The sequence below is a fragment of the Tetrahymena thermophila genome, assembly GCF_000189635.1.
Source record: "Tetrahymena thermophila SB210 genomic scaffold scf_8254670, whole genome shotgun sequence".
Lineage (NCBI taxonomy): Eukaryota > Ciliophora > Oligohymenophorea > Hymenostomatida > Tetrahymenidae > Tetrahymena > Tetrahymena thermophila.
The window spans coordinates 239,286-254,291 of record NW_002476437.1 but is presented as its reverse complement, the minus strand read 5'-3'; the positions used below and the strand labels follow the sequence as shown (position 1 = coordinate 254,291).

Sequence of the window (15,006 nt, the reverse complement as noted above, 5' to 3'; positions counted from 1 at the left end):
TTTTTTTATTTTAACTTATTAAATTTTTCAAAATTTTTGTATTCTTACAGTAATTTATTTATATCTTGCTTTATTAATAATTAAAGAGTAAATAAATATTAAGTCATTTAATAATCTTTTTATTTTCATTATTATTTAAATACAAAAAGTTATTTTATAATCAACAATCTTTTAATAAATTTGATTAAAGGTTTAGGAGAAAATGAAATTCAAAAATAAATAATTATTTTTATAAAGATATTTTAAATTTAAACAAAATTAAAATAAAATGAAAAAATTTGAATTTTTGCTTTTTAGAAGTAGTTAATATAAGTCAAGCATTAAAAGAATCATTGAAGGTAACATCTATTTTATTTTCAGATTAGATTTTATTTTTTGTATTTTTAGTTAATTTTTTAAAATTCAAGTTAGGAAATAAAAAATATTGGCTTGGCTTCCTAAGTCTTTGATACTTAAATTTGGGTCTAATTTTTTCATATTAGTTTAATATGTTATCATAATTATTATATGGAAAGTAGTATTTATAATTCTTTAATCTATCAAAATTATCTATCATAAAGCTTATGTCTTTCTCGTTGATTTCGTCTTGAGGTAAATTATTTATTGAGATATGTCGTTTTTGATAACTTATATGAGGGGATGGAGATTCTGTATTTTTTTTTTAGTTTTTATGAAATAATTATTGATCATGAGTATTTAAATTAATTGTAGTATGATGTTTTCTTTACGATAGTGAAACAGGACTATAATTTGATTCAACTTACTATTTTAAAATGTCTTCGTTTTAATCAATGTTTATTGCATCTGTGTTTTATTTGAATAGGGTTGGGCGTAAGCATGTTGACTTTCTTGTTGAAAAAGACTAGTTCCTAACCAGTTTGTTTAAATTTTTTTCTTAAATATCAAAATCAACTCTCGAAATCAAATCATTTGTTGCTATATTCAATAGTACTTTCTAATTATTTTAATTTTTATGGATATTTCCATTTCCGTTTCTATAGGTTTCTGTATTTAAAATATCTTCCTAAGTAATTAAAGGTGATTCAATTTTATTCAACTCATCATGATTGTATTATTAATAGCATATAGCTCTCTCTTAAATAATATGATTTTCATATAGAGAGTTTATTTTTAATTTAAAATTCCTTCTAGATGCCTTTCTTTACTATGGTAAACTAAACATATTCTATTTGTTAAATAAGTAAGTAAGTAAGTAAATAAATAAATAAATAAATAAAAATTAAAACTAATAATAGGTTTTTATTTTGTGAGTTATATTTATGTGTTTTTTTTGCAATAAACCATTTTTTAATATACTAAAATCTGAAAAAAATTAATTAAATACCTTACAATAAATAAAATTTAAATTTTAGCTTGTTTTTTCTCTAATTTATTTGATTTTTATTTAGCAAATAAATAACACTTTGGATTTAAACATGCTAAAAATAAATCAATTAATTATATTTTTATTTTGAAATATAAAATTACTTCAATATTTTTATGATTATTTTTACTAATCAAGTAAAAAAAAGCTTGAATTATTTCCATTAAAATTAATAATGATTTATTATGATTTATTGAAATTATTTTGGCTTACTTTTTTGTATGTTTTTTAGTTATTAACTTTTCATTAGCTTTTTTATTATTTTTTATAACTTGTTTTTTTTAATTTTCTTAAATTTGTTTTCATGTTTTTTATTATTTGTTCATTAATAGAAACTTTAAATATTTAATATTTTATAGAAATTAATTACTTTCAAAATTGATAGCTCTTTATTAGCAATGTAATGAATTTTTGGGCATTCTTTGAGAGAATGGTTATATTTCTAACAGCAATAGCAACTTATTTTGATATCGAACTATATTTTGTTCATCTTAGCATTTTCGCAAAGCATTTTAAATTTTTCATAATCTTCTGGAAACTATTTAAGAATTTATAAAAATTTACTCCTACTTATTGAGAGTAGTTTTGTTGTCCCTATAGTAACGGCAGTATAATGTCTTGGCTCATCATTAAAGAATTCTAAAGATCCAAAATCTTCTACATCAGTAATATTTTTAATAACTAAGGGTTAATCAGGATTGCCAGCATTAGCAAGTAGTTGTACTTATCCACTTTCTAAAATATAAAACTTGATGCTATTAGAAGACTCAGCATAAACATCATCCTATTTATAAATGGTATCTTAGTTTAACCATTATTCAGATTCTATAGTTAAACACAATTTATTAAGTAGCCCTTCAGAAAAATTATTTTATAAAAAACTAATTTTCCTTAAAATAGCCATATTTGATTGTATAATTAGCTTTTCTTGGATACTAATCGGTAGTCTCTTGAAAACTATCTTTTCCTCTTCTTAAGAGATTTCATTTTCAAATTAAAATCTATATTCTATGTATTTTCTCACTTCAATTTAAAGCTCATGATCAACTTTCTTCATTTATAAGTATCTATTTATTTAGTATTTATTTATGATTAATTTAAAGCATTTTTTAATTTATTAAATGAGAGAAATTAAAATCCCAATATAAACTAAATAAAAATAGACTTTATTACTGATTAAAATAAACCTTAACTTTAAATTTAGAGGATTTTGCTAAAAATTTTTTTGAAATAAATATCTTTTTATAGTAACTAACTTACTAATTGATTCATTATCAATTAGTAAATTAATTAACAATTATTTTGTTTGAGTTATTGAAAAATTGAAAAAATCAAGTAGTATAAATAAAATTTCACAATAATTGGTTTAAAAAAATACCTGCTAACTATTCTCATTTCTTTCACAAATAAATCACTTCTTTGGTTCATTTCATCTAAAATAATTCCTATTGAATTAAAAGAGTAAGCAAATGCAGCACATGAAAAAAACATGAATAATGAGAGGACACAGACTTCATAAATATTACTAGGTAATATATCACCTAATCCAACAGTAGTCATAATCGTTATTCCCCAATAAAATGCATAGACATACTATTTATTATATTTTATTTTTAATTCATTTTTATATTATTGCGTTATGCATTTAAAATTATTTACTTTTGTGAACCATCCTTTTGAGTCTAAGTCTGATCCATACTTTGTAATCCAATTATCTGTAGCATTAACATGATAACTGAAAGCGAGGAAAACGCAAGCAAAAACATGAACGAAAAATAGAATTTTCAATAGGATGTATAAAAACTTTAAAAAGACCATTTTTTTTATTTTTTTCTTTAGATTGCATATCTCAAAGTACTTGTAAAAAAACTTATCAATCCAATTAATTTTTAATATAACAAATAAATTGCACATTTTATAAACAGGTTTTGAATTAATCCCACTAACGAACATAGGAAAGGTACTTAAGATGTCAACCCAAAATCCTAACTTCATATACCTTACTAGAATTTTATTTCTATCCATTATACAATAACCTTTATCATAATAGCCCATGTTCAAAGAGAGAATCACGCTAAAGAAGTAAACCGATATAGAGCTTGTGATGAAAATAAACCTTTTATAAAAAATTAATTCAAAAGATATTTGAAAGAATAATATTATATTACCATTTGTTGCCATACATCTGTAAAAATGGAGTGTCAATAACAGTTTCAATTGGAACGTAAGTTAGATTGAGAATTATAAATATCAAATTTATAATGTCAAATAAGAATAATTTTTTAGAGTCTGGATGAATTACAGGTATACAGCCAAAACAAAATTAGATAAAAGAGCATTTTTTATTTTGTTAACCACTTTCGTTTTTTTAGTTATTTATTGTAGACAAAGAAATCAAGTTATTTTCTTTTTTAAGTTACTACTGTTTTTTATCACTAATTTAAGAAAAATCATTTAAATATGTAAGGCATTTCAGCTGGTGAGACTTGTTATCCACTTTCGAACTTAACATATATTGCTTGGTTATTTAATTTACTCCACTTAATGTTTTAAGTTTCACATAAAAAACTAATAGCATCCCTATAGCAATCACTTTCTGCTACATTTTGTTTAAATTCCCTTTTATATTAGAAATCAATGAAAAGTTGCTCTTTAGCCTAGGTAAGTTTTCTATGTTTTCTACCTTGTATTCTCTCGAATTTTAGCTTGGAATTTTAAATCTGCTTTCACTTTCTGAAAAATAAAACTTTGATTATCTCCTGTTTGCTAATTATTTCTAAATTTTAGTAGCACTTATTGGTATATTTCTTTAGCTACCTCCAGCGATTGAAAGGGCTATATTTTTCTCAGATATGAAATCCACCTTTGAATAAAGATCCATATTCTAATCGTTTTATTACTTCATAAAACCTTCTTAATCTTAATGAATTAAAATGTTATTATCTGATCGATTGTTAAATGATATGTTATTCTTGGTAGTATTTTTCGACATAAAAGATGCGCTTTTTTTTAGTTTATGATCAGAAACTGTTTAATCTCCATTCATATCCAAAGTGTGTCTTTCTGAGCAATCCAAAGATATTTGAATATCATCATCATTTTACCTAATCGATGGAATTGTAAATTCTGGTATGGCTAATCTTGGCGTAAAATCAAAAAGACTTTTTTCTTTTTTGATGGTTTTGCGCTTTTGATAAGCTCTATTTTCGTCTAAAGATTTTAACTTCATATAATACTATTATTCGTAGAAGTTTTTAATTTATTAATTGCAATCACTTTAGATTAGTTAATTACTTAAGTTTGAAATTTATCAAGCAATATATTAATGAATTAACAAATTAATGAGTCTGTATTTATGTGTATGTTTAATTCAATAAATCAGTCAGTCAATCTATTTATTTTTTTGTACTTGAAAATAAATCAATATATAAGTTTCTAATATGATCAATTTTTCTTAAATCTGATATATATATTGTTTGTAAAAATTTAATTTTTGCTATTTATCTTTTTTTTTACCTAAATCTTATGTTTGTTCTGTTATTTTCAAGAAAACAAACAGAATTTTTTTAAAACAAAATCTATTCGCTTATTGTTTTTATTTTTTCATTTACTGTCTCTTTTTAGAAGTAAACAAAAAATACAATTTGCTCATTCGTAAACTAAGTAGTATCATACATAATATTTAAATATCTTTTTAGATACTTACTATTTCAAGATTTTTTTTAGGTGTGTTGATGCAATAACAAAATTTTGTCATTTTAAATAATCGAACTTTTAAAGCATAATTTGAAGCAAGTCATATTAAAAATCAAAATATATGAATACTGCAAAAGTGTTATATTTTTACTAGAAAGAAATTTGATTAAATAGAAAATATTAACATTTTAAAAATGTTTAAATTTTTAACAGTGAAAGAAACTAGATATTTTTCAAAGAATCCAAGTTAATTATGAAAATATTAAATTTAGAAAAAATCTAACTTTTCTACATTTTTATATGAATTTACTTTTGATCAAGTTTATTTAAAAACAAGGTTTTTTTTGCAAGTCAAAAAATATAATAAATTTAATTTTATTTGATGTAAACAAATATATTAGAAATGGTTTTGTAAAAAAATGTCATTCCATAAATTACAAGCAATATTTTTAAATTTTAAGTTTTAAAACTATAATTTATGATTAATTTTTTAGAGCAATTAAAAAGTTTTAAATATTTTTAATCAGTTTTATAAAAATGAATTGAATCTTACAAATATGCTTTTAAAGCATCAAATATATTATGTTTTTAACGTCTTTTTAATAATATATTCTATTTATCGATATCAATCTATTTATTTATTTTCATTTTTTTTAGTCAGATAATAACTTTACTTCAATATAAAATAAATGTTACTCTAAAATTAAAATTTTAGTGATAAATAAAGAAAAAATAATTAATACTACTACTCTTTAGTAAGGAGGAAGAGAAATATTTTATATTTTATTTTTTTCCTCCTATTTTTTCTCCTCGCAATCTAAAAATCATATTTCACTATTCTTATTATTATTCAAGAGTGCCCAAAGTATATAACTAACAATAAAAAAATTATTATACAAATATTTAATTAAAATAGAATGATATAAAATTAAATACAAAATAATTATTATTTATTAATTTAATGAGTTTAATTTTAATAAAATTCTAATGAATTTAAAATATATAATTATTATTAAGTCTAAAATATTAAGTTTTTTAAAAATTATTTGAAAAATAAAATAAATTGTAAATTATTTGTTGATATTTTTATTGAATCGACTTAATTAAATATATTATTCACTTTTTTAACAATTATTAATAAATCAAATATTTAGAAAAATATAAATTTTGTAATTAATATTTTCAAAATAAGCATACAACTTTTATTTATTTATTTTATCCATTTAATAGAAAGGCAAGCTTAAAAATAAAAAAATTTCTCTGAATTTTACTAAATTATTTATCTATTTTTATTCATTTGTTGTGTCAAAATCATATTTTATTATTTTATCAGTTACTATTATTTGAAATTTATGTACCCTTTTAATAAAAATTATGTCTATCTATCTCTACTACTTAAGAAAAGAATATTATATTATAGCATCACTTGAAAACCATACATAAAATTTTATTTCTTTATTATTTTTATTTATTAGAATTAACATATAAAATATAAGGTTTTATATCTTTTTAAGATATTATTAAGATATTTAATTTTTAACAAGATGTTATACATTAATTTAAGATAGTATTTTTAAGTACTCCTTAATATGTTTTTCTTAAAATTAATAATTTTAATATGAAACGAGTGATTATAAATTAATTATATATAAATTAGACTTATTTTTAACTATTAATGAAATAAACTAGATAGAATAGTATAATATCTTTGCTATTAATTTCTGTCTTTTGAATATTATGGTAGAGAAAAGAATTTATTATTAAAAGATAGGTTAGTCACTTACAAGCAAGATTGAAGGAGAATAATAAATAAATAAAGTGAAGATTAAAGTTAAAAATAAAAGAAACAAATAATTTTAATTAATATTATATAAAATATAAGAAAGTGAAGAGAAAGTTAAACCTTTCTATACATTCATTATTTTGACTCAATAAATAACATAGAAATGAGCAGTGACGACGAAAAATAAATGAAAAAGGCTGCAAATAAGTCAGCTAAGGGAGCAAAAAAGGAAGAACCTCCTAAAAAATAAGAAGCCCCAAAGAAGGGAAAAAAGAAGCATGATGAGAGCGATGATGAAGAAGTTCAAGTTCCCTAATAGTAATAAATTTCTGATGACGAAGATGATAATAAAAAAGGAAAAAAGGCTGCCAAGAATACCAAAAAGGAAGAAGCTCCTAAAAAAGATGCAGCTAAGAAAGGAAAGAAGAAAAATGATGATGATAGTGAAGATGAAAATGCTAAACATAAAGCTCCTTCAGATAATGAAGATGATGAAGAAGACAATAAAAAAGGTAAAAAAGCTCCTAAGGGTGCAAAGAAGGAAGAACCTTAAAAAAAGGTTGAACCAAAGAAGGCATCGAAAAAGAAATAAGATGATAGCGATGAAGAAGATGAACCTAAATAATAAGTTAAATAATAAGATGATAATGATGATGAAGAAGATAACAAAAAGGGAAAAAAATCTTCTAAGGTTGCTACCAAAAAAGAGGATCCTCCTAAAAAAGTAGAAACCAAGAAAGGAGGCAAGAAAAAGCATGATGATAGTGATGATGAAGATGTTTAGCCAGCCCATAAAGTTGCTTCTGATGATGAAGATGAAGAAGATAACAAAAAGGGCAAGAAATCAGCTAAAAGCGCTCCTAAAAAGGAAGAGCTTTCTAAAAAGGTAGAACCCAAAAAAGCTTCTAAAAAGAAACATGATGAAAGTGAAGATGAACAAGAAAATAAGCAACCAGCTAAACATGATTCAGATGACGAAGATGATGATGACAATAAGAAAGGAAAGAAAGCTGCTAAGGGAGCTGCCAAAAAGGAAGAACCTATTAAAAAGGTTGATCATAAAAAGGGAGGTAAAAAGAAACATGGCGAGAGCGATGATGAAGAAGAGCCTGTCAAAAAAGTAGAACCCAAAAAAGGTGGTAAAAAGAAACACGGTGATAGCGATGATGAAGAGGAAGCTAAGCCAACACATTCTAAGCAAGCTTAATCTGATGATGAAGATGAAGGAGATGCTAAAAAGGGAAAAAAAACATAAAAAAAGGAAGAACCTGTTAAGAAGGTAGATACTCATAAGAAAGCTAATAAAAAGAAATAAGATGATAGTGATGACGAAGATAAATAATAGAGTGATAAAGAAGAAGAAAGCTCAAAGCCTAAAGGATAAAATAAGAAAGCTCCCTTTTAACCATATGCCAAAAAGAATGAAGCTCCTAAAAAAGGAGCTCCTAAGAAAAAATAAGAGGATGATGAAGAAAATGAAGATGGATAGGGAGGAGATGATGACTTTTAGGTTGCTTAACATTCTTCTAAAAAGGCTAACGAAAAGGCCAAGAAAGAGTTGATTTAACAAAAGAAGTTATTGTAAGCTACAGGAAAGAGTTAACCTCAATAGGCTGCTAAAAAACCTTCTAATAATTAATTTGCAGCTGCTGCAAGTTCAGAGGAAAGTGAAGAAGAATCTGAAGAAGAGGAAGTCAAGCCTTCAAAGCAATCTAAGAAGCAAGAACCTCAAAAGAAGGCTGCTTAAAAGAAATAAGACGATAAGAAAAATATGTTTGCTTTCTCAGGTAGTGAAGAAGAAGAGTCTGAAGAAGAATCAGAAGAAGATGAAATAGATGAAGAAGAACTTGAAAAAGAAAGATTGAGAAAGGAAGAAGAGGAAAGAAAGAAGAAAGAAGAAATGGAAAGAAAAAGAAAGGAGGAAGAAGAAAGGAAAAAGGCTGCAGCTGAAAAGAAAAGACTTCAATAGGAGGCAAAGAAAAAGCAAGAAGAAGATGAACTTGCTGCTTTGCTTGCAGCTGTTAATTCCAACAAAAAGTAAGAATCAAAACCTAAGGAAGAAGCTGCTACTGCTGAAGGTTAATAAGAACAAGAAGGTGAAGATTAAGAAGGTGGTGAAAAGAAGCTTTCTAAAGCATAGCAAAAGAAGCTTAAGGAAAAATAAAAGAAAGAAGCTCTTGCTACAGGTTAAGCTACTGAAGCTACTGAAGCTCCCACTGCTACCTCAGCTGCTAATGATAAGAAAAAGAAGGCTCCTGCTTTAAGCAAAGCTGCACAAGCTGCTCTTGAAAAGTAAGCTAAATTGCAAAAAGAAAAGGAAGAAAAGGAAAGACTCGAAGCTGAACAAAAAAGAATCGAAGAAGAAGAAAGAAAAAGAGAGGAAGAAGAAAAGAAGAGAATTGAAGAAGAGAAAAAGAAATTGAAAGAGTAAAAGAAAAAATTGAAAAAGGAAGGTTTGATCAAGACCAAGGAATAATTAGAAAAAGAAGAAGCTGATAGAATCAAAAAAGAAGCTTTACTTAAATCTTTGGGTGTGAGTGTTCCAAAAGTAGAAGAATTAAAGTAAGTCATTTAATCTGAAATAAAGCCAGCTGCTCCCAAGAAGAAGAAGGTTGAAAAAGATCCTTTCGGATTTGTAATCAAAAAAGAAGAAAAAGTCGAAGAAAAGGTTGAGGAAAAGGTTTTATAATTTGAAGGTGATGATTGGGAAGCTATGATGGAACCTGCAGTTTCAGAACCTCAAAAATAAGATTCTGAATAGAAGTAAGAACAATTAACTTTGGCAGAAAAGGATTCAACACAATCTAACAACACTGACTAGACTGATGACTCCAAAAACATTGATAGAAAAAAACTCTCAAAGAAGGAGCTTGCCGAATTAGAAAAGGCTGAAAAAGAAGCTAAGAAAGCTGCCAGAGATGAAAAAATTTTACAAGGATAAAAGAAAGCAAAGAAGTTAGAAGAGAAGAAGCCTGAAGAAAAGAAGGAAATTCTCAGATCTCCTATTGTTTGTATCTTGGGTCACGTTGATACTGGTAAAACTACTCTCCTTGATAAACTCCGTCGTACTAATGTAAACTATTTTTTATTTTTATTTTTATCTTTGACCTAAAAATAAATATTTTAATATCTAAAATAAAGGTCTAAGGTGGTGAAGCTGGTGGTATTACTTAATAAATCGGTGCTACATATTTCCCTGGCCCAAACATCGCTGTTGAAATCGAAAAATGTAATGAACATTATCCTGTTGATCTCAAGGCTCCTGGTTTGCTTGTTATTGATACTCCTGGTCACGAAAGTTTCTCCAATCTCAGAACTAGAGGTTCATCACTTTGTGATTTCGCTATTTTGGTTATTGATCTTATGCACGGTCTTGAACAATAAACTTTGGAATCTCTCAATCTATTGAGAATGAGAAAGACTCCTTTCGTCATTGCTTTGAACAAAATCGATAGAACCTACAATTGGAAAACAGACGAATTTGCTTCTTCTTACGTTAGCTTGAAAAATCAATCTAAAGAAAACTAAAATGATTTTAATCATCGTTATCAACAAGTAAATTAACAATCAAATTAAAAAATAATATTTTTTCAATTTATCTATTTTTAAAAATAAAGATTATCACTCAATTAGCTGAAAACTCCTTCAACGCAGCTTTGTATTGGGATAATCCTGATCCTAAAACTTATTTCCCTATTGTACCCACATCTGGTGTTACTGGTGAAGGTATTCCTGATCTCTTATCAGTTATCATCAAGTACACAAGTATGTATATGAAATCAAGAATGGTTGTCAAGGAAGATGCCTTCAACTGTACAGTTATGGAAGTCAAGAAGATTGATGGTTTGGGTGTAACAATTGATGCTATTCTTGTTGATGGTACAATCAGATAGGATGATAAAATAGTACTTTTAGGTTTTAATGGGCCAATAAAAACGAAAATTAGAGCACTGTTGACTCCACATCCCATGAAAGAAATGAGAGTCAAAGGTGAATACGAACACCACGATGTAATTAATTCATTAACCATTATTTAGTTTTTTTAATAATTAAATCTATATATGAGTTATTTTTAATTTGTTAAATTTCATGATTATTGACTTTTTCAAAAATTTTAAGTGATTAATGATATATAATGTTATTAAATAGTTTATTCATGCTTCTATGGGTATTAAAATCTCTGCTCCTGATCTTGAAGAAGCTGTTGCTGGTTCTCAATTATATTTGGCTAACACTGAAGATGAAGAACAAACAGCTATTGATTTAGTTATGAGTGATTACGATTAAGTTAAAAAGAAAGTCAAGCTTGTAAATATGGGTGTTGGTGTTGCAGCCTCTACTTTGGGTTCATTAGAAGCCTTGTTAAACTTCTTGGAAAAGGAAAAGATTCCAGTTTCATATGTATCAGTTGGTCCTGTATCAAAGGATGACATTACAAAAGCACTTAAGTCTGTCTTAGCAGATGATCCAAGCAAAAGAAAGAAGGAGTATGCTTGTATGCTTGTTTTCGACGTTAAAGTTCTTCCTGATGCCTAGAAATACGCCGAAGAAAATGGTGTTAAAATCTTTACTGCTAATATTATTTATCATTTGTAAGACCACTATGTTAAATTCGTTAAGGAATGTGAAGAAGAGAGAAAGAAGGAAGAAGGTAAACTTGCTGTTTTCCCATGTCTTATTAAGGTAAATTTATTTTATATTTGTACAGAATTTAATTCAGCTTATATTTAAATAGCCATTACAATTCTTCAACAAAGCTGAACCTATTATTATGGGTGTTGATATCGAAAGAGGTACATTGAAACCTGGTACATAAGTTTGTCTCTTCAATAACACAAAGTTGAAAATTGGTGTTGTCGAATCTATTGAAGTTAATAAAAAATCCATTCCTTTTGCCAAGAAGGAAACAGGTAGTGTAGCTATCAGAATTGGAGGTACTGGTAACATTTTAGCAGGAAGACATTTCACAGAAAAAGACTATTTAGTATCTATGGTAATATAATTAATTAATAATATTATTTTAACAACCTAATCATTCTTTCTTTATTAATTTAGATAAACAGAAGATCAATCGATGCATTAAAGGAGCATTATAGAGATGAAGTAACTAAAGACGAATGGCTCTTTATTAAGGAAAAGCTTAAGCCTTTCTTCAATATTCTTTGATGAAACTAGTTAAATTATTTAAATCAATATTATCAAATATATAGTTTTATATAAGCATATCAAGTATGTATTCAAATTTAAAAAATAATAATGTTTTCAATACTAATCAATTCATTATCTAATTAGTTAGTAATAAGTCAATTTATCTATCTCTTTACCAAATTATACAACCATTATTAATTTTTGGTGTATTTCTATAAAATACTAATTAATCTAACTTAGTCATTCAAACTTATAAAATATATTTCTGTATATTCTATTAACTATTGGTAGCTCGATTAGCTCAGCTGGTTAGAGCATGCGGCTGTTAACCGCAAGGTCGTAGGTTCGATCCCTACATCGAGCGCTTTTTATCTATATTTTTTTAACTAAAATTAATAAGCTTAATTATCACATTTATAAATCTAAACTTTCCAACAAAAAAAAAAAAAGATAATAAACAGATATTTTTATTTTAAAACATTTAAAATTAGAAATAAAATTTTGATTTAAATTAACTTTCATGAGTTTTATTTATCAATAAGCAAAAAAAATTTGTTTAAAATTAATTTTATTTAAATAATTTTTACTGTTTTTAATTCTAATGTAAATTATTAATTCTTAATAACCATAAAAAAAAATAACTAATAAATAAATAAATAACTTTTGAATGTTTTTGGGTATATTAGAGCTATTAAGTAATTTATATAAAACTATATCTATATTTTTAAATCAAATATTAATTAGAGTAAAAAAATAAATATTTTATAGAAGCAGTTTTTTCACCAGTCAGAAAAATTAAAATTTTTTCTGTGCTTTTCCTTTGGTAGTATATCATAATTTGAATTTTTAGGATCAGTAAGCATGCTTGCTAAGCCAGCAGATTTTATTTTAGGCTTTTCTTCAGTTTCAGCAAGTTTAGGTAAAATAAATTTATCATCATTGCTAATCCATCTCTCGTGCTCTCTTTCTTTTTCTGAAGCTTTACGTTTTTCTTCTTTCAGCTTTTCTCTTTTTTATTCCTACATTTTGACTATGACTTATCTAAAAGGATTTTCAACTACTATGATTTTCTCAATAGTTATTGGAGTCTTTTTTATTATTAAAAAATTAATTAAATATTTATTCCAAAATAACTTTGTTTACTGCTGGTTTTTCTCCATTTACTGGATGGGTATTTATTTTATGTAAGGTTAATTGGTTTCCAATTACTTCACCAAAAGCATTATGCTGCTCATCTAACCATGCACACTCTCCAAGAGTTATAAAGCTTTTTAAAAAAATAGGTTAATTCACACTACCAAAAAATTATTCTATCTAAATTACAATTAAGATGCATTTGTGTTTGGCCCTGAATTTGCCATACTTAGAATACCTGGCTTGCTATGTCTAATTTTAGCATGGAATTCATCTTCAAATTTATATCCGAAAATTGACTCGCCACCTCTTCCAGTACCAGTTGGATCTCCTCCTTGAATCTATTTTAATAATAAAGGTAAGTTTATTTCAATCATTATTTAAAACGTGAATCTATTTTACCATGAAGTCCTTTACTAATCTGTGGAATTTAATTCCGTTATAATAACCTTTTTCACACAATTCGAGGAAATTTTCAGATGTTTTAGGAACAAAATTTGCATGAATCATGCATTATATTTCTCCTATATTAGTTATAATATTTACATAGCCCTTCATTTATTTATTTTTGACCTAATCATGAATAATCTTTCTAATTTCTGTTTCATTTAAACTTCTGAATTCTAAACTTCCTTATTCTCTCATAACTGCAGAGGCTGTACTTGTAACACTGACAGCAACATCACTAGTAGTTTCTCTCTAATGAATGAAATCTCTGTTTCTAATAGCTGATTTTATAAAATCAGCAACAGGAATTTGCTCTCCTTTTTCAAGTTTCTCTAATTCTTCCTTTCTCTATTTCCTAATTTATTCTATTTCTTCATCGTCTTTCTTTTTCTGTTCAAGATTTTCTTACTATTAATATAATTTTAAAGAAACTCTAAAATAAACTCAAAAATTAATTTATTATAAATATTAAAATACCTTTTGTTTTTCTTAATATTTGGTAAGAATATTTTTTGTAGCTTCATTCTTATTGATAAAGGCATCATTTCCTTTATCTTTCAATTCAACTTCAATATTATTTCTTATATAATCAAAATTTTTGATAGTTCTATTTTCTAAATTTTTAGGATCATTCAAAGTTATGATGTCTTTTGGTGTGAATTTTTCTCCAGTCATTAAATCTTACCAATACTTTGCTTCTCTGTTAAGTTTATCAACTGTATCGAAGCTGTATACATTGCCTGAAGTCTTAATTGTTACAATGTGAGTATGGTCAGTGAATACTTTAAAAGAAATTGGATCTTAATATTCACCATTATCATTTTTAGAAAATTTCAAAGTAATTAAATCGCTAATTTTTAAATCCTCGCCTGTGACTGGATTTTTTTTATACTTTTTTATGTAAGGAATGATGCTCCTTTTTATAAATTATAAGTTAATATTTAGTTATTCATCAAAATAAGTAATTATAATAAAAAAGCAAGTAGATTTTACATAATATCAAATACAATTCCATCTGGAGAACATACAGGATTTTTAAAAGGAGTTAAGCTCAAACTACAGCAAAAAAATGGTAATTTACTCATAGGAACTTTTTCTGGATCTTTTTTACCACCCCATTCTATTATTAATAAGTAAAAATATTTCAAAATATAAATTTATTCATACTTAATAACTGTTAAAAAGTATTAAAATAACATTATTAATTTACCCATTTTATGCTCGGTGTATGAAATAAACATACGATCTTTAGTGTGTCTATGTTTTCCCATTTTATCTGATTTACTAAAACTAGGAATATATGCTAAATTATAATACCTTCAAATAACTTTTTATCAAATTTTTTGATAAATTAAGATTTTTTGTTAGTTAACTACTATATAAATTGAATATACTGGTGATATGTCTATTTGTT

The 15,006-nt window shown here is 25.5% G+C and overlaps 3 protein-coding genes across 3 annotated transcripts; 1 reads left to right on the top strand and 2 right to left on the bottom strand. All coding sequences in view use genetic code 6, as the record gives it.

The window, feature by feature from the left end:
* Window positions 1-313: 313 nt before the first annotated feature.
* On the bottom strand, window positions 314-4,613 carry TTHERM_00772070 (cation channel family protein; the record flags this gene model as incomplete). Its single annotated transcript, XM_001013895.2, has 5 exons — window positions 314-1,186; window positions 1,755-2,451; window positions 2,763-2,977; window positions 3,044-3,500; window positions 3,553-4,613. The coding sequence occupies 5 exons, from the start codon at window positions 4,611-4,613 to the stop codon at window positions 314-316; spliced, it is 3,303 nt and encodes a 1,100-aa protein (XP_001013895.2).
* A 2,413-nt stretch (window positions 4,614-7,026) lies between these two features.
* Window positions 7,027-12,029, top strand: TTHERM_00772060 (elongation factor Tu GTP-binding domain protein; the record flags this gene model as incomplete). Its single annotated transcript, XM_001013894.1, has 6 exons — window positions 7,027-9,936; window positions 10,005-10,418; window positions 10,481-10,873; window positions 11,013-11,546; window positions 11,599-11,856; window positions 11,919-12,029. 6 exons carry the CDS (start codon window positions 7,027-7,029, stop codon window positions 12,027-12,029), a joined length of 4,620 nt encoding a protein of 1,539 aa, XP_001013894.1.
* Window positions 12,030-12,790: 761 nt separating this feature from the next.
* Window positions 12,791-14,863, bottom strand: TTHERM_00772040 (peptidyl-prolyl cis-trans isomerase, cyclophilin-type protein; the record flags this gene model as incomplete). Its single annotated transcript, XM_001013893.1, has 7 exons — window positions 12,791-13,099; window positions 13,155-13,278; window positions 13,335-13,486; window positions 13,548-14,000; window positions 14,070-14,508; window positions 14,586-14,712; window positions 14,803-14,863. The coding sequence occupies 7 exons, from the start codon at window positions 14,861-14,863 to the stop codon at window positions 12,791-12,793; spliced, it is 1,665 nt and encodes a 554-aa protein (XP_001013893.1).
* Window positions 14,864-15,006: the final 143 nt, after the last annotated feature.